Raw genomic sequence first — 24,555 nt, forward strand, 5'->3', positions numbered from 1 at the left:
AAATTAAATGGTGGGAGTCTGGGTGGTGTTAATGTTCTAAGGGACCTGGGTGTGTTTCTATACAAGTTAAGGCCAACAACCATGTGCAGAAAGGAATTTGGAAGGCAAACTCTATGTTTGCCTCTACAAGAGGATTTGAATACAGGACTAAGGAAGTCTTGTTGCATATATATGAAACATTAGTGAAACTACAGTTGTATGTAGTTTTGGTCTAAGACCATAAGACACAGGAGCAGAATTAGGACATTCAGCCCATTGAGTCCACTCTGTCATTCCATCATAGTTACCCCCGTATCCGGTTCTTCTGCCTTCTTCCTGTAATCTTTCATACCCTTACTAATCAAGAATCTATCAACCTCCGTTTTAAGTACAGTGTATTCTAGTTAACTGCTACACACCAGGACCAGTACATTTTGACCCAATTAAGCAGCTTCCCCAATTAGCCAAAATTTCATGGAAATAATTCAAAAGGTATTAAAAAAAAAGACAAACTACTATTTAACTGAGTAACAAATTATGTATTTAACTGAAATACAGAACTAATTAGAACATTATCAATACTACTGTACTATAAAACTATATTAATTCCTAATAGTTATTGATGGAGGAATTCAGCATGTTGCTGTAGTCTTTTGATTTACTGTAAATTAACAAAATCAGAGCAGACACATAGTGCAGATAATGGATGCCGTCATACAATGCTATCAACAATTGCAACCTCCAAATATTCATTTCCAATGTAACATTCAAGATGATTGTAGATATCTTCAGATTCTTAATTCCTAACTTGAAATTTTCACTCTAGGCCATTTCTGGCAAAGCCTAAATGCTTGAAACTGCAGTGAGCTAAACAGTTCTGAATTGTCGTACAGCTTATTTCTCACCAGCAATGGGTGACAGAAATCATTGCTTTTTGAACACAAGCACACACAACTGACACTATTTAAAGACTGTTCGCTGTATGCACATGGTAGTGTCTAACGGTCACACAAGTTCACATGTCTGAAGCTAGTTAGAACTGTTCAGCAACAATCTATTGCCCCAGTAAAGCGGCATCATGTCCCATATAAGCAAAGGGAATCACGGTTATTTTCTTGATTAGTATTTGTTCTTTAAGAGTTTTCACAATAAAGCAGCTGCCCCGATTAACCAATGGCCCAATTAACTGGAATTCACTGTATGTCTAATGATTTGGCCTTCACAGCCACCTGTGACAATAAATTCTACAAATTCACCACCCTCTGGCTGAAGAAATTCCTCCTCATTTCTGTTCTAAAGGGACATCCTTCTATTCTGTGGTTGTGCCCCCTGGAACATCCTCACCCCATTCACATTACCTCGGCCTTTCAATATTCAATATGTTTCACGGAGATCCAGAGTCATCTACTGCGCCTCGTACATTAACCCTTTAATTCCTGGAATCATTCTTGTGACCCACCTCTGGAGCCTTTCCAATGCCAGCACATCTTTTTTTATATAAGGGGCCCAAAACTGCTCACAGTACTCTAAGTGTTGTCTGATCAATGCCTTATAAAACTTCAGCATTACATCTTTGTATTTATGTTCTGGAAGTCTGAAAAATTGCAAATGTCACTCCACTCTTCAAGAACGGAGAGAGGCAGAAGAAAGGAAACTATTGGCCCAGATAGTCTAACCTCAGTGGCTGGGAAGATGTTGGAGTTGATTATTAAGGATGAGGTCTCAGGGTACTTGGAGGCACATGATAAAATAGGCCGTAGTCAGCATGGTTTTTTCAAAGGAAAATCTTGCCTGACAAATATGTTGGAATTCTTTGAAAAAATAACAAGCAGAAGGATTGGTTGCTGTTGTGTCCTTGGATTTCAGAAGGCTTTTGACAAGGTGCTGCACATGAGGCTGCTTAACAAGCTACAGATAAAGCAGTGGTTGATTGGCAGGAGGCAAAGAGTGGGAATCAAGGGATCCTTTTCTAGCTGGCAGGGGTCTCTGTTGGGACCGATTCTTTTTACGCTAACTGTTAATGCAGTTGGCCCTCCTTATCCGTGGGGGATTAGTTCCGGGACCCTCCGCGGATACCAAAGAACGCGGATGCTCAAGTCTTTTATTTAACCCGTCTCAGTGCGGGTGGACTTCAGGACCTGGGAGAACTCCGGACCCACCACCCGCGGCCGCTGCTGAATCCGCAGTGTTTCTGTTCCGTTGGTGGAAAACAATTATGATTGAAAATAAAGTGGAAATAATAAAGCATTTGGAAAGAGGTGAAATGCCATCGGTCATCGGAAAAGCGTTAGGTTACAGTCAGTCAACGATCGGAACAATTTTAAAGGATGAAGTGAGAATAATGGAGCATGTGAAAGGCCCTGCCCCGATGAAAGCTACAATTATTACTAAGCAGCGCAGTGGTTTAATTATTGAAATACATATGTTTCTTAAGTGTTTTATATGCATAGAAAGGTAAAATATGTACTATATACTAAGACAAACATTTGACTAACTGACGCTAAATAATACCGGATGTACCTGTTCCGACTTGCGTACAAATCCAACTTAAAGACTGCCTGTACATTAGATCACCTCTAGATTACTTATAGTACCTAATACAATGTAAGTGCTATGTAAATAGTTGTTATACTGTATTGTTTAGGGAGTAATGGCAAGAAAAAAAGTCTGTACATGCTCGAACAACAAGTGCTGGAGAGGAAACTTCCGGGTTTTTTTTTCGATCCCGATCTGCGGTAACCTATGCACATCCTTCCGTATACTTTAAATCATCTCTAGATTACTTGTAATACCTAATACAATGTAAATACTATGTAAATAGTTGTTATACTGTATTGTTTAGGGAATAATGACAAGAAAAAAAGTCTGTACATGCTCAAACAACGAGTGCTGGAGAGGGAACTTCGGGGTTTTCCCAATCTGCGATTGGTTGAATCCGCATGAGTGGAACCCGTGGATAAGGAGGGCCGACTGTAATTTGAATGACGTAATTGATAGCTTTGTTGCAAAGTTTTTGCAGACAATATGAAAATAGTTGGAGGGGCAGGTAGTTTTGAGGAAGTAGAGAGGCTACAGAAGGACTTAGACAGATTAGGAGAATGGGCAAAGAAGTGGCAGATGGAATACAGTGTTGCGAAGTGTATGGTTATGTTCTTTGGTAGAAGGAATGAAAGAGTTGACTATTTTCTAAATGGAAGGAAGGTACAAAAAACTGAGATGCAAAGAGACTTGGGAGTCCTTGTGAAGGATTCCCTAAAGGTTAATTTTCAGGTTGAGTCTGTGACGAGGAAAGCAAATGCATTGTTAACATTCATTTCCAGAGGACTAGAATATAAAAGCAAGGATGTAATGTTGAAGCTTTATAAAACATTGGTGAGGCCTCACTTGAAGTATTGGGAGCAGTTTTGGGCCACATATCTCAGAAAGGATGTGCTGAAACTGGAGAAGGTTCAAAGGAGTTTCATGAAAATTGTTCCAGGGTTGGATGGTTTGTCATATGAAAAGCACTTGATGGATCTGGGCCTATATTCACTGGAATTCAGAAGAATGAGGGGTGACCTCATTGAATTATGAAAGACCTCTATCGAGTGGCTGTGGAGAGGATGTTTCCTATGGTAGGAGAGTCTAAGACCAGAGGGCACAGCCTCAGAATAGAGAGGTGTCCTTTTAGAACAGAGATGAGGAACTTCTTTAGCCAGCGAGGTTAATCTGTGGAATACTTGGCTTCCTCAGCTGCCTGTGGCAAAGTCTTTATGTATATTTAAAGTAAAGGTTAATAGGTTCTTGATGGTCAGGGCATGAAGGGATACAGGGAGAAAACAGGAGATGAGGGCGGAAAGGAAAATTGGATCAGCCATGATGAAATGGTGGAGCAGACTCGATGGGCCAATTGGCCTAATTCTGTTCCTACCTCTTATGGTCTTGTAGTATAGTTCTCTCAAAATGAATGCTAACATTGTATTTGCCTTCCTTACCACAGACTTAACCTGCAAATTAGTCCTTAGGAAATGCTGCATGAAGGCTCCTCAAGTCCCGTTGCACCTCTGATTTCTGTATTTCCTCTCCATGTAGAAAATAGTCTATGCTTTTGTCCCTTCTGCCAAAGTGCTTGACTCTACACTTCAAGCTCTGTATTCCATCTGCCACTTCTTTGCCCACTATCCTAATCTGTCTTAAGTCTTCTGCAGCCTCCTTGCTTCCTCAATAGTATCTGCTGTTCCACCTGTTTCTGTATCATTGGTAAACTTGCCCACAAAGGCATCAATTCCGTCATTCAAGTCATTAAAATATAACCTAAAAAGGAGTGGTCCCAACACTGATCCCTAGAACACCACTAGACACCAGCAGGCACCCTTATTCCCACTACTTGCCTCCTGCTAGTCAGTAAACCACCTATCCATGCTGCTATCTGTCCTGTAATACCCTACCCTGGGCTCTTATCATGTTTAGCAGCCTTGTATGCAGCACCTTCGTCAAAGGCCTTCTGGAAATCTAAGTACACAACATCAAATGATTCTCCTTTGTCTATCCTGCTTGCTATTTCTTCAAAGAATTCCAACAGATTTGTCAGGCAAGATTTTCCCTTGAGGAAACCATGCTGACTTTTCCCTATTTTGTAATGTGCCTCCAAGTGCCCCAAAACCTCATCCTAATAATGGTCGCCAACCACTGAAATTAGGCTAACTGGCCTACAGTTTCCTGTCGTTTGCACCCCTTCATTCTTAGAGTGGAGTATCTCTGTCCAAGAAGGCTGCAGTTTGTACAGATATAAAAAGACAGTGAAGATTCACAGGATAGGTTCTAGGAATGGTAGGTTTGCTACATGGGGGTGGGGGTGGGGGGGTGTTGAACAATCTGACCTATGAAAATCTCACTTTACACAAATTCTTCCGTATATTTTGAAGCATTTTTCAAGCTAGTGCTAATCGTGGTAGTCATTTATGACTGAATAGAGTATATATTTTATTAATTTCATTATGTGTACTTTTAAATAATGTATGAGATCATGAAAAGGCAACGTAACTTCATTAGACATGTGATTAAGAAAGAGGAGTTAGAACGTACAGTAATTATGGGAAAGATTGAAAGGAAGAAAGCAAGAAGAAGGCAAAGACAAATGATGATGGAGACAGCAGCCAGAGAACTGGAAATGAATACGAATGAATTGATCCACTTGACCTGAAACAGGAGTGTGTGGGCCATGGCAGACAAAGCTCAAACTGGGCATAGCACCTGATGATGATGTACTATTAGGGTGACTACAGGTGAGTTTTGTGATCTGGCCATTTTGGTGATGGAAATTTGCTCTTAAAATATTCATAGATAATACCAAAATATTTGACATACAGAATAAAAATTGCTCTCATAGAATATGTGGGGAGAAAAAAGGCAAACAGGAAATATTTGTATTTTTTATAACTTGTGATTCTTGCTGCATGCACAGATGATGTGGCTTTATATTTGGGAAATTGTGACAGCCCATTCTCTAGGCATGTGACCCTCCAACTCTCCCTTCCCCACTTAATATGGAGGCTAATGTATTGACCACTGAAACGAAAGAATTTTAGCATGTGTATGTAGAACAATATGATGTGGGCAGCTACAAAAAAAGACTACTGACTCATAAAGAAGCTGGTTATTGAACAGTTCTCAGGAAGTGGAACCCTTGTTTAACCCGAGTATTACCTCTGCTGAGGCTCTGATCTCCAGAGTTTAGATGAATGAGACTTGGAGCTTGTTTGGGTTTTCTTCCTGAATGTGCGGAGAGAATATTAAGCTGTAGATGGGATGCGTTTTCTGCACTCTGCATATACTAATGACACAAATTGTAAGCTTTATAACATTAGCAAGCTAGTTGTGACAAGAAGCAATCATTTTGGTGTCAGTATTTCAAAATATAGCAGTTGTATTCACAAATAAAAAACCATGCCAAGGTAGGTTAAAAAACATGGAAAGCAGGACAAAGTTTGTTGAATGATGTTGTGGAGAAATTATGGATCAATTTGGAAACGCAATCATTTGTGCAGATATTGTACTTTTGAAAAAAATATTAAATTTAAAGAATAAGTTTCTTTTGAATTGACTTAAATTTGTAAGAATGACAGAGTTCTTGACTAAAATATTTTTTAACATACAAGTTTATCTTGCCTTATAAATATCTGCTTAAATTTGAATGTTCAATTACTATCTGAAAAATAGAAGCTTTGAACTTGTTAGCATGTAGAAATGAAGATGAGTTGTGTCAAATTTTGTTACTTACCATCTCTATTCTTGTTACCAGGTGGAGAGGTTGGAAGTTGTAAACAAACGCTATGTTAGAGTGGTTTTTGCTCCAGATAAAGCAGCCATGGATGCCGTAAGTTCATTTGTACAATATTCTACTTTGTAGTTTGTTATGAATTAAAATGTGTACTGTACAGCAGAACTTCTATAAATATGCCACCTTATGAAGGTAATGAAATACTCTGAAGTGGATTTGCTGCTGAACCACAAGAGGTAAAACAGATGACCAAAAAACTTGGTCAAAGGGAGAAATTTTAAGAAATGTTTTGAAAATGGACAGAGGGTTGAATGTGGTATACAGAATAAAATAGTGACCTTTGGCCTAAAATATGGAGTTGCTGCTAAAGTGAAGAAAATTGGTTATGTATAAGAGACCATGATTGATAGCGTTTGCATGCCAGAATTCCAGTAATGTAGTTGTCATCCAGAAGGAGGACAAAAACTCTCACTAGAATCAATTTACCAAATTCAGTAAAGCACTTTTTGTAACAGAGTAGATTGGATCACAGCAATTCCCTAAGCAACCCTCTGACCCCAAGTGCGAAGCACACACTACGGTTACCAACACGTACACGTATCTTGGAAACTATTGATGAAGTTAAAGGAGACTTCTATTCTGACATTGGAAAAGACTTTGTTTGTTATCAAAGGTAGAAAACTTAATCCTCCCAGATGACTACAATGCCAGGCTTAGAAGCATTGATGAAGGTAGAGCAGTAGATGTAGTGTATATGGAATTCAGTAAGGCATTTGATAAGGTACCTCATGCAAGGCTTATTGAGAAAGTAAGGAGGCATGGGATCCAAGGGAACTTTGCTTTGTGGATCCAGAAGTGGCTTGCCCACAGAAGGCAAAGAGTGGTTGTAGATAGGTCATATTCTGCATGGAGGTTGGTGACCAGAGGTATGACTCAGATCTGTTCTTGGACCCCTTCTCTTCATGATTTTTATAAATGACCTGGATGAAGAAATGGAGGGATGGGTTATTAAATTTGCTGATGACACAGAAGTTGGGGGTACTGTGGATAGTGTGGAGGGCTGTCAGAGGTTACAGCGGGACATTATAGGATGCACAACTGGGCTGAGAAGTGGCAGATGGAGTTCGACCCAGATAAGTGTGAGATGGTTCATTTTGGTAGGTCAAATATGATGGCAGAATATAGTATTAATGGTAAGACTCTTGGCAATGTGGTGGATCAGAGGGATCTTGGGGTCCAAGTCTATAGGACAGTCAAAGCTGTTGCGCAGTGTGTGGTTAAGAAGGCATACAGTGTATTAGTCTTCATCAACCGTGGGATTGAGTTTAAGAGCCAAGAGATAATGTTATAGCTATATAGGACCCCGGTCAGAGGCCACTTAGAGTACCGTGCTCAGTTCTGGTCACCTCACTACAGGAAAGATGTAGAAACTATAGAAAGGGTGCAGAGGAGGTTTACAAGGATGTTGCCTGGATTGGGGAGCATACCTTATGAGAATAGGTTGAGTGAACTTGGCCTTTTCTCCTTGGAGTGACGGAGGATGAGAGGTGACCTGATAGAGGTGTATAAGATGATGAGAGGCGTTGATTGTGTGGATAGTCAAAGGCTTTTTCCCAACACTGAAATGGCTATCACGAGAGGGCACAGGTTTCAGGCGCTTGGAAGTAGGTACAGGGGAGATGTCAGGGGTAAGTTTTTTATGCAGAAAGTGGTGATTGCTTGGAATGGACTGCCGGTGACGGTGGTGGAGGGGGATACAATAGGATCTTTTAAGAGACTCCTGTATAGGTACATGGAGCTTAGAAAAATAGAGGGCTATGGGTAATCCTAGGTAATTTCTAAGGTAAGGACATGTTTGACACAGCTTTATGGGCCGAAGGGCCTGTATTGTGCTGTAGGTTTTCTATGTTTCTAAACAATACAGTCCCCTCGAAGTCTGTGATGGACATGGAGGAAATGGGAAAGGAGAGCCCCAATTGCATTTGATAATGCCTATATGCATTCTAGTATAAGACATAGTGGCAACACCTGAAATTCAGGTACTGTCAACTGTTGGGTTGTCATCATTCAAACAAGATACCACAAGGATATCCATATTACCTGTGGAATAACAGACACTGACTGTTGAAGAATGCAAAACAAATTCGGTGGTTATTACTCTTATCAGCCTGGTCCCAAAGTATTCAACAGCAGAAATGCAGCTGCAAGAAAACCAATATTAAGATTTTGAGCAAATTTTGGTACTGCCTCAGAGACAAACTTCCAACTTCTAACCAACAGGAACCTGCATGTGTCCAGTTTTTGAGTTGAGCAGCAATCCTCTATAACCAACACCCATGAAGAGTCTTAGTTTCCCTACTTGAAAACATCAGGGCAGGTTGTATCAGAGACTCACATTTAATTAACGAAGGCTGCAGCAGTGAAAGATCCTCAGTCATTTTGTACTCCATGCCGCTGGACCCGCCATCAACAAATGGCAAAGTGGGGTAATGTGTGGTCTGAAAGTCCCTAGTCACAAACTGGCACATTGGATGGTGGGTGTTTGATTCAGTCACTGGGCCCTTAGACTGAGGCAGAAAGCATCCTTCGGCAGCTGCCCAATGACTTAGCAGCCCTATTGAGGATTCAGTTTGCTGATCAGAAACAAAAAAAAACATGACCTTTGGAGCTTGGAATGTGGGTACTCTCATGCAACCAGTGATTAATCAAAGAGGCAAACTGAAATCATCGCCAAATAACTGAGGAGATGCTAAATTGACCTAGCTGCTCTTTTTGAAACCCATCTGGCAAACAAAAGGCAACTGAGGGAGGAGAAGGGTGGTTAGACCTTCTTCTAGAAAGGGGAGGCAGCTTACAAGCCCAGGATCCATGGTGTTGGGTTTGCAGTAAAGAACCAGCTTGTCAGTTAACTCTTTTGAACTTCCCGTGGGGATCACTGAATGTCTCATGACCATCTGCTTGGTGCTTGCCAACAACCTGATGGAAACTGTTGTGAATGCTTATACACCATCTGTGGACTCGCACAAGTATGCAGAAGAGGCCTTCTAGCTTGCCTAGACACAACACTGTCAAGCATCCACAAGAAGAATAAGAATTCTCTTAGGGACTTCAGTGCCAGGGTCGATCAAGACTTCACACTTTGGAAGAGCACCACAGGAAAGGAAGGCATTGGCAACATCAACTCAAAGCAACTACTATCTCTTGCCAAATGCGCTGAGCACAATCTGATCATCACGAGCACTCTCTTCCACCAGAAAAACAAATTCAAGGCATCTTGATGGCACCCCAGATCTAAAGAGTGGCATCTCATTGCTTGAGCTAAGGACCCACTGTGATGTTATTATAAAAAGGGTCATGATTGGCACAGATGATTGCTGTACAGACAATCACCTGGTCCACCCCACCATGTCCATCAGACTCATGAAAAACAGGAGGGCTCATAAGAAGCAGACCAGACCAACACTAAAACTCAAGAGCCTGCTTGACACTGCCACCCAAAATTACCTTCAGGCCTTGTTTGGGGGGAAACCTCCAACAAGAATATTTGGAGGATATCGAAGAACACTGGGGTCTGCTTAAATCCACCATCCCTGGTACCCAAGGATGTTTTTGAAGGTATATCCAGAAAACATCAGGATTGTTTTGATGGTAATGACATGGAGATTAAACAGCTTATCGCCAAGAAAAGAAAAACCTTTAGTGCCTAGTGAGGGAGCTAAAGAATTCTTGGTGGACTGAGAAAGCCCTGAAAATCCAGAGACTGGCAGACTCTGGTAACACGAGAGGATTCTTCAGTGCCACCAAAGCACTCTATGGTCCAAGATACTTGGGATTAAATGACTCGCAAAGGATGGGAAGAGCTTGCTAAAGGATCGGAAAGTTATCAACGATTGATGGAGAGAGCACTTTCAAGAACTACTTAACCATGACAACACTGCAGAACTAGGGGTTACAAAAATCCTTCAGTGACATATGAGAGAAGATGAGGGGAAACCTCCCAGTGTGAAAGAAGTCCATGATGCCATCAGGAACCTGAAAAGCAACAAAACCACAGGTCCTGGTGAATCCCAGCAGAGATCCTTCAGGAAGGATCCTATATCCTGCACTCCTATATCACATACTTGTCTTCCTCCTGAAGGTTTGGGAAAATGAACAACTACAGTCAGAACTCAGGGAGGCTCTAATAGTGGCTATATTAAAGAAGGGAGACTAGGCAGATAGTGGCAATAATAAAGGCATCTTCCTCCTGTCAGCAACAGGCAAAGTGCTTGTATGTATCTTTGTCAGCCGACTTTTTCCACAACCTGAAGTACTGCACCTTGAATTACAGTGTGATTTCTGCCCATCTAGAGGTACTGCAGAAGCCAATTACAGTAAAAATGTCATGAACAAAGGCAACCTTTGTGCTTGGCTTTCATAGATTTGACAAAGGTATTTGATACAGAACACTGTCAAGCTCACTGGCATATGCTATCAAGAGATGGCTGTCCTGACAAGCACACGAATACTGAGGCTGCTGCATGATGCTATGTCAGCCGTAGTACTCAGTAACAGAAGCGCTGAATCAGAACCTTTCACTGTCAGGAGTCAAAACAGGGCTGTATCATAGATCCCACCCTATTTGCCATCTTTATAGCTGCCATCCATTACTTCATTGGCCAAGATCTGCCAAAGGGAATCTCGATCTTGTATAGAATGGATAACAAGCTTCTCAATCTCAACTGGTTCAAGGTCAACACCACCGGGATTGCGGAGCTTCGGTATGTGGATGATAACACTATCGCAACACATTCCGAAGAAGATATCAGGTGTATCCTGAATGCCTTTACCAAGGCATATAGAGCCCCATGTCTTGTTTTGATATTTTTAAAAAAAGACACAGGTCTTGTATCAACCATCATCCAACCAGCCCTTTATCCTGCCCTCCATCAAAGTTGACAGTATCACTCCTGAAAATGTAGACTACTTTCCCTATCTTGGCAGCAAATGCAGAGGTCAACTCAGATCAGTCACTGTCTGAGTAGTGCTTGTGGAGTCTTCGCAGGATTAAGGAAAAGTGTCTTTGAAGACCACTACCTATAGGTCCAAACAATACTTTTTGTCTCTAGAACAGTCGTCCTTCTTACATTACTTGTTCTGCCTCTAGAGGCACTGTGTGTTTTGTATGAAATTTGTTTTGTACAAACATCACTTCCTGTTTGTAAGCTGCTTTTTTACATTTTCTGCATGGGTTAACTTGAATTTCGACTTGGAGCAAACATGGTAAGAAGACATTCATCTCCATTCACTATTTGACCTTGAAACAGCAATATCTGTGTGTCTTCATCTTAATATTGGTAAACATTTAGTAGTTGAAGGAGTGCAACACTATTAAGCTATCATCACGCCATGAGTTTGCTCTAGTCCACAGGATAGCTATGGAATGTTGCAGGTGTGTATTACCTTGTTTAATGCTGATTGTGAAAATATTTGATAATATTATATTCAGGTGTGCAACAATTCTGTATTGACTCTAATATGTGTTTTACTTAACTTTCTGCAGTTGCAAAATGTTTTCTCATTTAAAAACCCTGAAGAAGGCTTCTGGCTCGGGTGATTTTTGATGTACTTAACCCCCAGCTAGCTTTGTATACAACGCATTGCAAGGGCAGTAGATTACTGTATGGTGCTGAATCATGGACCACCTAGAAGCCGTGGAACAATACCACCAAAGAACCTTATGAAAGATTTTGAGGATCAGCTGGAAGGACAAACATACTAACACCAGTGTACCAGAGGAGGCCCACATGAACAGTAGTCTTACCACGATAAAGCAACAGCAGCTCCGAGGGATAGATCATGTCAATCAGCTGCCTGACCTGGGTCTCCCCAAACTGTGGTGTTGTGAGCAAACTGAAATATGGCATTGGAGCTGTACGTCGCCTTATATTCATAATTATAAAACGAGTAGAGCAGGGGGCTAATTACACAGCCATGTGATGCACCTTTGCCAATGGTAATTGTGGAGGTGGTTGTTGCAAATCAATATTGACTGGGATTTGCAAGTGACAATATTGAGGATCCAGTTGCACAAGGGGGTATCAAGGCCTATGTCTTGGAGTTTAGTGATTAGTTTTGAGGGGATAATTATGTTGAGTGCTAAGCTGTAGTCAATGAAGAGCATCCTGATGTATACATTTTCATTGCCTAAATGTTCCAGAGCCAATAAAATGGCATCTGCTGTTGACCTGTTGCGACACAAGGCAAATTGGAGGTGATCAAAGTCACTCCTCAGGCAGGAGTTGATGTGCTTCATGACCAACCTCTCAAAACACTTCATCACATTGGATGTAAGAGCCACTGGATGATAGTCATTGAGGCAGGCTACCATGTTTTTCTTAGGCAATGGTATGATTGGAGCCTGCTTGAAGCATTTGGGTACCTCAAACTGCTGAAGTGAGAGGTTGAAGATGTTAGTAAACACTCCAGCCAGGAGAATACAGCTCTTCAGTATTCATTCAAGTGTCACGGAAAGCATCTGGCTGTGATGGTGTACCTGGCCAAGACCTTATATGATCTCTGATTTCCAAGTTATTATAGGTTGATTCACTAAGGTATATGAGAGTATGGGCTTTGCCCTGACCTTCACATAGAAATGGTGCCTTACCAGCCCTTGCTGCAAAATTCTTCCTAACCTCAACTTCCAGAATATAAAGATCAATGACAGTCATTAAAAGAATCATTTTCTACATCTTGAGAGAAACCTGTTAATAAATGCTGACATGGATGATGAAAGTCACTACTACTAGAACAGCCTTTGGCTGTTTGAATTTCAGGACCACACAACTTATGGTTTACTGGGCTGCCACAATCCCCGTTTGCTATCCTTCAGAATTATAAATTGCTTATAACAAGCACCTTAAAGCACTGTTGCTGTCTTAACAAGAGATACAAGAGTACTGATGCAAGGTTTCAGCCCAAAATGTCTTGATTCCTTTCCTTCTTTGGTTGCTGTTTGACCTGCTGGTCTCCTTCAGCAGATTGTTTGTTGGTCTATCTTCACAAAATCCTCATGCACTAAAAGTACTGAGGGTCTAAATTCAGTCAGTCAGATGTGATGGGTAAATTCAGTCAGCCATATGTGAAGGATAGGCCATGTTATTCACATGCCTGACACTTAAACTGTACTCAACTCCATCACAACAAGTGATTACCAAGGTTCAAAGGTGTTCTTAATGTCCCCCCTGCCCTAGACATCTATAACTTCCCTATTGATTCATGAATATCCAGGACCCATGACCATTGAAGTTTGTGAGCATGCAGGAGCCCTAGGTAAATGACAAGTTTGAACAGTGTGCTTCTTCCATTAAGTATTCCTTGTTCATCTTTGGCAGTTTGTGAGTCCTATGCTGGCCATAGCAGCCAGCTTGAAACCCATGGATCACTTTGGAATTGGGGTATCTTCAACCCAAAGGACTACCTGATCTAAGGACTGTGGATTTTTTTAAGGTGTCCTTATGTTTAATCCTAAAGCAGTATTTCCAAATGCTAGAGAAGGATACGAGACTGCAGATTGCTGGAATCTGGAGGAACTATAAACACATTAACAAGGCCTCTTAACTCTACTAATTGCTATGAATAAATTGGCTGGTGTGCTTGGATATGTTACAAGAGTTGAAACATAGAAGAAAAAGAGAAAACATGTTATTATGCGATTGAGCCCCCAAAGTTATCTAGATGTGAATTGAAACTATTTGACTTTTTAATGAAACTTGTCTTAAATTGATTTAGTGTGCTATATATACTATATTATCTTCATCGTAATTAGTCTGCTCATATTCTTGTATCTGTTTCTGCAGCACTATGTATGGTTTAACATCGGGAGTGTAGATACCTTTGAAAGGAACCTGGAATCTGCACAGCAGGAACAGGGTATAGAAGGTGAAAGTAGGATACCCGTTGTATATTCCACAGAGAGTGATGGGTAAGATTTTCATTTCTTTACTATTAATTTCTCTGTAACAGAAGTAGCATTCTAATTGGTTGCATCACCATCCGGTATGGAGAGGCCACTGTACTAGCCAGCTCGAACATGGGCATTAACCCTGTCCCCTCCCCTCACCACCACCATCAAAGACATCATCAAAAGATGATGCCTCAAATAAAGGAGGCATCCATCATTAAGGACCCCCCCCACCCCTCAATCACACAGGACATGCCCTCTTCTCATTGCTACCATCAGGGAGGAACTACAGGAGCCTGAAAACACACCCTCAATGTTTTAGGAGTATCTTCTTTCCCTCTGCCTTCATATTTCTGAATGAGCAGTGAATCAACTTATGAACACTACCTTGCTATTTTTACTCTTTTTGAACTACATATTTAAATTTATATATACTGTACTGTAATTGAAAACTAGTACTACACACATAAGGACAATGTCACCAAGTAATTAGAAGGATCATTACCTTTTTTGTATGTCATCCTATGAACCATATCATTATAAACACCAGAATAATTTGTAAGCTCACAGGGGAATGCTTGATGTATTGAACAATAACATAAACCTCATTTTCATATCTCATATTGCCCCTTCAAGTCCGTGCTAATTCTTGAAGTATTCCAGTAATCCCATCTCCTACCTTGTTTCTCTGTAATATGTTCTTACACATGATCTGATGCTTCTGCAGAGCCATCTCTGCTGGTAATTTACAGTAGCCTGTTAATCTACTGATGCTCTTTTAAGATGTGGCTGGAAATGGGGATGCCTGTTTAGGCGGAAGCAGAATGTGCAAAGTCCACACAAACAGCATTTGAGGTCACGATCAAATCTAGGATGTTGAAGCTGTGCAGTAACAGCACTAACTGCTGCTTCATTGAGCTATCTGAAATGTGGTTTAAATCCTGTTGCACTTATGACTTGGAAAGAGCAGGTTTAATAATCAACTTGCACTCACGTTTGACTTTGTCCTGATAGCCATGTGCAAATTGACTTGACCACAAGTGGATTATGTCTAAGCATTTACAATTGGTGTTTTCTTGGGAGGGTAATCAGATCTGCAGCTACAGGGATGATTTCAACATTGCTCTCTGCCTATAAGGATTAAAGAAGTTTTACAATTCAGTGGATTCCAGTAAATTGAGCCATCAGTTAATCAGAGCAGCTGCTTACTTGGGACAACTCTTAAAGAACAAAAACTAATCGAGAAAATAGCTTGGATTCCCTTTGCTTATTTGGGGCACTATACTTTTTATAATTGTGACAGGAGATCATTGCCAAACAGTTTCTAACTAGCATCAGTTGCATGCAGATCATGTAGCCATTAGACACTACACCTTGTTTAGAGTGAAGAATTTTTAAATAGTATTACTTGCATGTGTTTGTGTTCCAAAAGCTGTGATTTTTGTCACTGACGGTTGGCGAGTAATAAGCAATAAGACAATTCAGAACTGTTTTGCACACTGTGATACTGCCGAAGGGTTCTGGCCAGAAGCGTCAACTGAACTCTTTTCGGTACTTGCTGCCTGGCCTGTTCCTCCAGCATTTTGTGTGTTGCTCGGATTTTCTGCATCTGCAGATTTTTTATCTTGGGAGTGAAAATGAAATGATTTCACTAGTTTAACAAGTTAGGAATTACAAAGAACCTGAAGATATTGGAGGGTGCAATTATCGTAAACATTGTATGAAAGCCGTCTATTATCTGCACTAGGTGTCTGCATTGATTTTGTTCATGTACAGTCAATCAAAAGAACACCGCAACAGACACTGGATTAATTCCTGTCATAACTATTAAGAACTTGTACCCAGTTTTATAGTACTATCATAGTTTTGGTAGAGTTCTCATTTGTTCTGTATTTTAGTTACGTACATAATTTAATACTCATTTGAATGGTAGTTTGTCTTTTTTTATAGAGCTTTTTAATTATTTTCTAAAACTTCAGCTAATTGGTGCAGTCACTTAATTGGTCCAAAATATTAGTCCCAATGTGTCCCAATTAGCAGGATTCGATAATAATCCTTTCTTTGTGTCACCATATGTTGATCTTGTAATTACAAATGTATAAGCTATACAATAACAATGTTAAAAAGTGATTTTTGTGCAAGTAGCTCTCCCTGTATAGTTTCCCTATTTCACCACATGAGCACAGAATAACTTGCTTTTTGTATTCGTTATAGAAATGCAGCAGTTGTTTAGCATTTACTAGTCTCATTGGTCACCCTGATCTAAGCTGATATTAGTGGAGATTCTTGAAGCTGTTTGTCACATTACTTCTGATTAAGATGGTGCTAAGATGCGGGCTCAGACTTGGTAGTTTCTTCATAGGAGTAGCCTTGGGCAGCGTAAGGAGTTAAAATAAAGGTTAGGATTTAGGGATGGGTGAGAGGAATTGGAGATTAGGGGCAGTAAATGAAGAATTGGGGCAGGAGCTGGTGTCTAGGTTGAAGCATTCTGCTGCAGAAGGCCACTGGTCTTTGTGGGTGAATGTCGGTGGGCAGGTGCTGATGTGGTCAGTGACAGAGACCAGCAGACCTCGTGGATGAGGGAAGGTGACCTCACTCCCAGGTTGGCAAGACCCAGAATTGGAGGCCTCTGAGTGGTTGGAGGTTGAACGCAGAAGTTGGCAAGTCCGAAAGTCAAGGTTGATGACCAAGGCCCCTGGTTTATGGGTCTGGAAGCTCGAGGCCTGATTTATGCGGATCCAGGCTGGGGACCGGAGTTTGGAAATCCAGAAGCAACCTGGCCTGAGGTTGGAGACTTTCTATGTGTCCGAGTGGGTGGGTGGAAGGAAAAAAAGGAGCTTGTTTTGTTGTGTTGTTTTATTCTGCTGAACATTGTGGGCATGTTATGCTAATGCCAGAATGTGTGGCGACACTTGCAGCCTGCCCCCAGCTTATCTTTAGGAGTGTTGTTTGTTAATGCAGACAACGCATTTCACTGTATGTTTCAATGTGCATGTGATAAATAAATGAACCTGAATCTGATTGTAAACTGGTCCTTGAGGCAAAGGTATACATTGAGTGATCTCAACCTGGAACTACAATTTCATAAGTTGTATGGGCAGCAACTTTTTTTACGCAATATTAATGAATCTTTTTGCAAAAATTTTAGATCATTTTTACTAATTGTGCTTTTTACTTAATTGTGCTTGTTAAAATGTAATTAAGTATCTCTGTGCGCTGTTGTGATTCAATTAGAGCTATGTAGCAGATTGTTTTACATGCTATATCCATGAGTCAATCCTGCTGGATACTTCTAAAGAATTTTCAGATTTAATCTTCAATGCTGTGTATGTGGTTAAAACTAGTTTGGTTTTGTCACAGATAATTTATCATTTAAGACCAGTCTGGATCTTGGCTTCTATTTTTCAGATTTGATTTGGTGCCTAATATGTCATTTCTTCCACTCTCCCACTTGGGAGAAAACCAAAGCCACCTGTACAGGCTGGAAATCTGAAATGAAAATGGGGAATTTTGGAAATGCCCAGCAGGAATGACAGAACTAATGTTTCCAGAATTTCAGATGGTGATGAAGAGGCAGACAGGAGTGAGATTGATCAGGTGGTTGAGAGGTGTTAAAACAACAACCTTGCACTCATTGTCAGTAGGACCAAGGAATTGATGGTGGATTTCAGGACGGAGAACTGGAGGGAACACACACCAGTCCTCATCAAGGGATCAGCAGCGGGAAGGGTGTCAACATCTCTGAAGATCTATCCTAGGCCCAACATATTAATGCAAATACAAAGAAGGCACAACAGCGCCTGTATTTCATTAGGAGTTTGGAGAGACTTGTTATGTCACCAAAAGCTTGCAGAGCTGGGCTGAGAAGTGGTAGATGGGTGGTGGTAGAGGCAGAAACACTTAAGGGAGTCTTGAGTAAGCTCATGAATGAAAACTAAATGGAGGGCTGTATGGGAGGGAACGGTTAGATTGACTTTGGAGTAGGTTAAAAGCTTGGCACAGTATTGTGGGTTGAAGGGTCTGTATTGTGCTGTACTGTTCTATGTTCATAGATCATTCTAGCACAAAGATTCCTTAAAGGTCATCATGCCTGAAATTAGAACTCCAGCCTTTTGGATTGTGGATCTTTGGACATCAAGCACATAATAACAAATTTAAAATGGGAATTTTCTGTTAATTTCAAATATTCATTTGCAAGATGGCTTTTGAAGTATTTTTAAACTTTGGATTTTGTGCTTAATATTTTATAATGTTCTCCCACATATATGTTGCAGCTCGGCCCGCAAGTCCCTACAAAGGATTGCGAGGACTGCTGAGAGGACTATTGGGGTTTCTCTATCAACTATCAGAGATACTTATCAAGAGCACTGCATAACCTGGGCTCTTAGCATTGTCAGTAATCTGTCCCATCTGCCCAACAATCTCTTTGACCCCCTACCATCCAGCAGGAGGGACTGTAGCATTAGGACAAGAACCGTTAGGATAGGAAGCAGCTTCTTTCCCCAGGCTGTAATACTAGTGAACTCCCTGCCACCACCCTGGTATCCTCACATATGAAGCACCAGCAGTGTTATGCTGTTTACTTATTAAATACACCTTATTATTTGTTAATTTAGTTGTGGTAATAATAATTTGTTATATGTACTGCGTTGTGTACTTTGATCCAGAGGAACATTGTTTTGTGTGGTAGTTAAACTGAACTTGAACTTGCTTACATTCTAATTTGAATTGATTTGTTTATCATCTTTGCTCAGCTCGTTTCTGTTGAGCATGCTTCCAACTATTCTGATCATTGGGTTTCTGCTGTTCGCCTTGAGACGAGGATCAGCTGGTGTTGGTCGATCTGGGCGCGGCATGGGTGGATTGTTCAGTGTAGGAGAAACAACAGCAAAGGTCCTTAAGGATGAAATTGATGTAAAGTTCAAGGACGTGGCAGGATGTGAGGAAGCAAAGTTAGAAATAATGGAATTTGTTAACTTTTTGAAGAATCCAAATCAATACCAAGAACTTGGAGCAAAAATTCCAAAGGTAAGCTGACTTTGCTGTAGACAAACCCATGGAGTACATTAGGGTTATGACTGATAGCTCTGGGAGAATGAGTGGTATTATTACCCTTATCCCTTAGGTTTAATTTTGCCATTGCGGATTTTAACCTTGAAGATTAAAATAATGTGCTAGTCCTTCCAAGTATGTTCAGGCAGTGCACAATATAAACACTAACCAGAAATAATTGAAATGGGAAGTAGTCTATGTTATCTCCATGTTACCATTACTCTCTCACTCCCTCCACTAGTAATATAACAGCCTCTTTTGAAACTCTAAATAACTGACCTTCATATCTCGGCCTCCACTTCGTAACTTGACACAGAATATACATTATATTCTTTCATGTTCTTGTTAAATGTCTCTCCAGTTGCTGGTGTTATCAGCATTGATCACCTCCATTTTAGTCCATACTTAACCTCCAGAAACAGGAAATGTTAAGTAAATTGGGCAGCATGTGTGGAAGAAGTAGAGTAGGTGCTTTGGATCATGACTTGATTAGCACTGTTTATTGTCATACAGCACAGATACAGGCCCTTTGGCCCAACTCATCCATGCTGACCAAATTGCCTATTTCAATTTGTGTATAGCTGTATTGGTCCGACCTTTTTTCCCCTCTTACCACTTTTCATTGTTCAGCATAGCATTCCAAGGGATCTTGAATCCTTAAGATCATATTGTAAGCAAACTTAGTTTCTGTTATTTCTCCTCTCATAGGTGTCTGATGTTCAGTGTTCTCATGCAATTTCAGTTGTATGCAGTTCGTTAGGCCATTTCCATTCAACTTCCCATTCTATCGTTTAAGTTTTTATTACTATTTTAAGCTAGATAATTTTTGAACATGTGTGCCAGTTTATATTGTTATTTGCATACAAACTTTTGTTGTATTTGATTAGGAAATAAATGTGTGAAATATGAAATTAAACAAATTGCCCTTGGTTCACTTAGTTTTACTGTACATTATGCTTGTGAATTAGCTAGTAACATTGATGAAGAATCTAATGAGGTTTACATCTTTCTCTCACAGGGTGCCATTCTAACGGGGCCCCCGGGTACTGGCAAAACTCTGTTAGCCAAAGCTACTGCAGGCGAAGCCAATGTTCCATTTATCACTGTGAATGGTTCTGAATTTCTGGAAATGTTTGTTGGTGTGGGTCCTGCTAGAGTAAGTTATTTTCTTTTTGTCTGTATGCAATGAAACAATCAGGTATGATAGGTCCTTGGAAATGGCCATCAACATTTTCTAGAACAGAACTTGATTGTAGGACATCCTGGGGCAAAGTCATTCCACCGCAAAAGACGTGTGAAAAAGGAGTACATAATAGTTTCCTAAATCTTCCTCTGCAATTTACTGCCAACTGGTAATACAAAGAGACATGAAAAGAAATTTCTGCACTCTTTTTCCAGTTTAAGGTTAAATAATTGGAAAAGTAGCATTAAATTTCCATTAGACCTTATTCTGAAAATAATGTGACACAAAATAGATTAATTTTATCAATTGCACATCTATTCTTGTATCTTTTGTTCTTTTAATTGCTTCTGCTTATCTGGGGTACTGTAGTGCTGGTTAAAATCACTCTGGATTTTATTGTCATGACATACATTGACCATTTTTTTCTCATGCATATATTAAGATCTGATTTGCATGTTTGTTTTCATTCAGATAGCTTTTGAACATAGCTATAACATAGGTTAAAATCTGTGTAATTATTCCCAGTCTGAGAATAATTAGGCTGTGCACTTCTATACAAAATAATCTATTAAATCCACTATACAAGTTAAGGTTTCATTTGAAAGTTTGTTGAGAGTAATGCTATTCCTGCAGGAAATCCTTCGGAAAATATGTTGGACTTTTTTTACCCACTTTTTTTTTGAAAATGCAAATTAACCTGAGCCAGGTTTTGCTATTTACTTGCAATGTAGAGATAGGCAAAATATGCCACAAAGTTAGGGTTTCACCATTCTAGAATGAATCGCTAAATGGTGATAAATACTACCAATTAGCACTGGAGAAACTGTCCTTTTATTAACATGTCATTTCTTCAAGGTTCAGTTTTTGGATTTTTCTCGCTTGTCCAGTTTTTCATTTCTCCTTTCTTACTGCTGCCTTTTGTACTTGTTTTGATAATAACTTGTATTTTATCTTCGATATCTGTAAGACCATAAGACATATGACCAGAATTAGGCCATTTGGTCCATCTAATGACAGATTTAAGGAGATGCCCAGTTATTTGTCTTAAATACAAGAGATTCTGCAGATACTGGAAATTTTGAGCAATTCACACAAAATACTGTAGGAATTCAGCAAGTCAAATAGCATTTGTGGAGAGGAATAAACAGTCAGTGTTTCAGGCCAAGATGTCAAATGTTTATTCCCTCCTGTGGGTGCTGCCTGAGAGTTTCTCCAGTTACTTGTCATGTTTGAACATTACCATGTGTCCTGCAGAGGGAGCCATGTTACTTGGATTTCTAACATGCCACAAAGTACTGCTGATTTCCACAGTCCAAAGATGTATCAGTTGGTAGGTTAATTGGTCATTGTAAATTGTCAATTAGAGTTAAATTGGGCATTGCTGGGTATCGTGGCTCAAAGGGCTGGATAGCCCTATTCCATGTTGTATGTCAATAAATAAATAAACTTGATCCTATCTCTTGCACTATAAATCAGTCATAACTGGATTACAGGAAAGTTTCACTTCTTACAGCTACTGGTTACTAAGCATTCCGTTTCACATATTTTTCAATTCCCTCCTTGAGCCATGCATGTTGATGATACAAAGGCCTGGAAGCACATACAACCAAGCTCAAGGACAACTTGTGTCTCGCTGTGATAAGACAATTAAATGGTTCCCTAGTTCAATTTACCTGACAATCTACCTCATTATGACCTGCACCTTATTGTCTAATTAAACTGGACTTTCTCTGTACTGTAACATATTCTTCTGCACTTTATTGTTTTGGCTTGTATTACTTCAGTGTTGTCATGAATTGTATGAATGGTATGCAAAACAAGATTTTCATTGTACACCAGTACGTGTGACAATAATAAACCTATTTACCTATTAGATGCTAGGCTTTCTACACACTTGTGCACTTTTGAGTGGAGAATTGCAGCGGGGAATGTGGTAGAAATACTAGACTACTGTTTTGCATTTTGGTGATGTCCCACACTGTGTCTAATACTGTCCATGAAGAAATGGTCTAATTGATTTGATTGAGAGGTTAAACCAAGGCATCATCTGTGCTGCTTGGGTGATCATACATGAATCCTGTGTCATATTTTCAGGATGAAAATATCTGGTTGTTATCAAACTGTTTTTCATAAAATTGTGGGATTGTGGAGTAGTTCTGATAGAGGAACTATTGTTTACGGTGGTCACAGAAGTGTTTTTCAGCCTAATCTTTTCTCCTAGCACTAGATCATTAGTCCTACTTATACATTTCCAAACACTATTTAAATAGAAAGGTTTCTGTTCCTACCATCCTTTCAGGAAGTGACTCCCAGTTCCTTGGTACCTCTTAAATTCTATTTACTTTGCATATATTGCCCTGGTTTCTGGTCCCTCTCTTTTGAGGGAAATGTGTCTGTCCTATCTTTTTGTTCAAGGCTGTTGATAATTTTGTACATCGCAATGAAGTGTCCTCTCAGCATCCTCTGCTCCAAACAGAACAACCCCAGCTTATCCAACCTTTCCTTAGGGCTGCATTCTGCATTCTACCATGTCTTTCTAAATCTCCTCCTAAGTGTATCCTTTCTGTAAATATCTCTTTGGAAGCTTGCTGCATGCAAATTTTTTCTCAGGTTTCTTGTGTGACCACATTGATTAACCTTCAAGGTATTTCTTGCTTTTGGGTGTCCAAAGACCATGAAAATTGTTTTAAGGCAATGCGTTTCCTTTTTGTAAATTGATAGATAAAAAAACTAACAGGTTTGCATTCTGCACCTTTCCTTCTAGGTTAGAGATCTATTTGTGATGGCTCGTAAAAATGCTCCTTGTATCCTATTCATTGATGAGATTGATGCAGTTGGAAGGAAAAGAGGTCGAGGTAATTTTGGAGGACAGAGTGAACAGGAGAACACATTAAACCAGCTTTTGGTAGAAATGGATGGTAAGTAAAATCTGCTTGTTGTTAAGTCTTTAAATAGTGGTGTAACCAAAGCCAGGAGACTTCGGTGGATGTCATTTTGGTTCAAAATTAATGTAAAGCTTTTATTTTCAAATTATTCTGCTTTGGAAATCTACACTTTCAACTGATTGCCACTGTTGCAACCCTGCGAGTGTAATCTGTTTCTCTGCCTTCACAGTTTGTGGTTTCCTATTTCGTCACAGTTAAAGAAGTGCACATAACTTGTGCAATTAATCATTGCCCAAGGTTTAGAAACAAATTCTGGAATTCTAAATTTTGTTAGCTGCTGTAATTAATTGGTCATGGAAGCAGAGAGAGAGAGACAGAGATACAGCACAGCAGAAGGCCCTTCAGTTCACTGCGTCTGCTACCCATTTATGCTTTCCCTATATTAATTCCATTATTTTCCTCACATTCTAATCAACTCTGCACTCACCCTTACAGTAGGAGCATTCATTAGAATAACAATCTACATGTCTGTAGAATGTGGAACACAACCCGAGTATTCAGAGAAAACCCACTCAGTCACATTGAGCCATTCAAACTGCCTACAGCCTGAGGCCTGGGTTAAACTGAAGTTTCTGACACTGTAAGGCAGCATCTCTAGCTGTGCCACCCTGCCACCTTTTTTTTAAAAATGCATCACATTTTTAATTGATGTATGTACTTTTTAAAGAAAGCAAGGCACAAATGTTTAAGCTTGATTATTGATGCACTAAATGCAGGAGAGATTTTATGGCTTTTTCAAACTTTTTGGATGTTCTCTGCCCTCAACCAGTTTAATGACAGAATTACTGAATAAGTTGGAAAAAAATCTCCACCATTTCTGTTTTCCCCACCTATACTATTGTGTTCAAAGTGTGAGGTTCTTGCTTAGAAAATCTAATACTCCAACTAACTGGATGTCAGGATATTGTTCGTCGACTTCAGCTTGGTGTTTAACAGATCATCCCTCAGAGGGATGGTGGGTAAACTGTCCTTCTTGGGACTAGACAACCCCCTCCGTAGCTGAATTTTGGACTTCTTAAGAGAAAGACTCCAGTCAGTCCGAGTTGGCAGCAACATCTCAAACTCCATCACACTGAGTACTGGTGCCCCCCAGGGCAGTGTGCTCAACCCACTAGTGTTCATGCCACTGTCTCATGACTGCACTGCTAGATCCACCTCAAACCACATCATCAAATTTGTTGATGATAGAACTATG

General features: G+C 40.1%; 1 protein-coding gene across 2 annotated transcripts in view; it reads left to right on the forward strand.

Annotated features, from left to right (window-relative positions):
• afg3l2 (AFG3-like AAA ATPase 2) overlaps positions 1–24,555 on the forward strand; it is an 85,896-nt gene that overhangs the window by 35,876 nt on the left and 25,465 nt on the right. For both annotated transcript variants that reach the window (XM_072258726.1, XM_072258736.1), the window contains exons 6-10: positions 6,260–6,334; positions 14,077–14,201; positions 18,935–19,208; positions 20,251–20,388; positions 23,180–23,333. In XM_072258726.1, the coding sequence (XP_072114827.1) occupies positions 6,260–6,334; positions 14,077–14,201; positions 18,935–19,208; positions 20,251–20,388; positions 23,180–23,333 (766 nt within the window). The remainder of the gene's footprint in view (positions 1–6,259; positions 6,335–14,076; positions 14,202–18,934; positions 19,209–20,250; positions 20,389–23,179; positions 23,334–24,555) is intronic.

This window comes from Mobula birostris, chromosome 1 (assembly GCF_030028105.1).
Source record: "Mobula birostris isolate sMobBir1 chromosome 1, sMobBir1.hap1, whole genome shotgun sequence".
Classification (NCBI taxonomy): Eukaryota; Metazoa; Chordata; class Chondrichthyes; order Myliobatiformes; family Myliobatidae; genus Mobula; species Mobula birostris.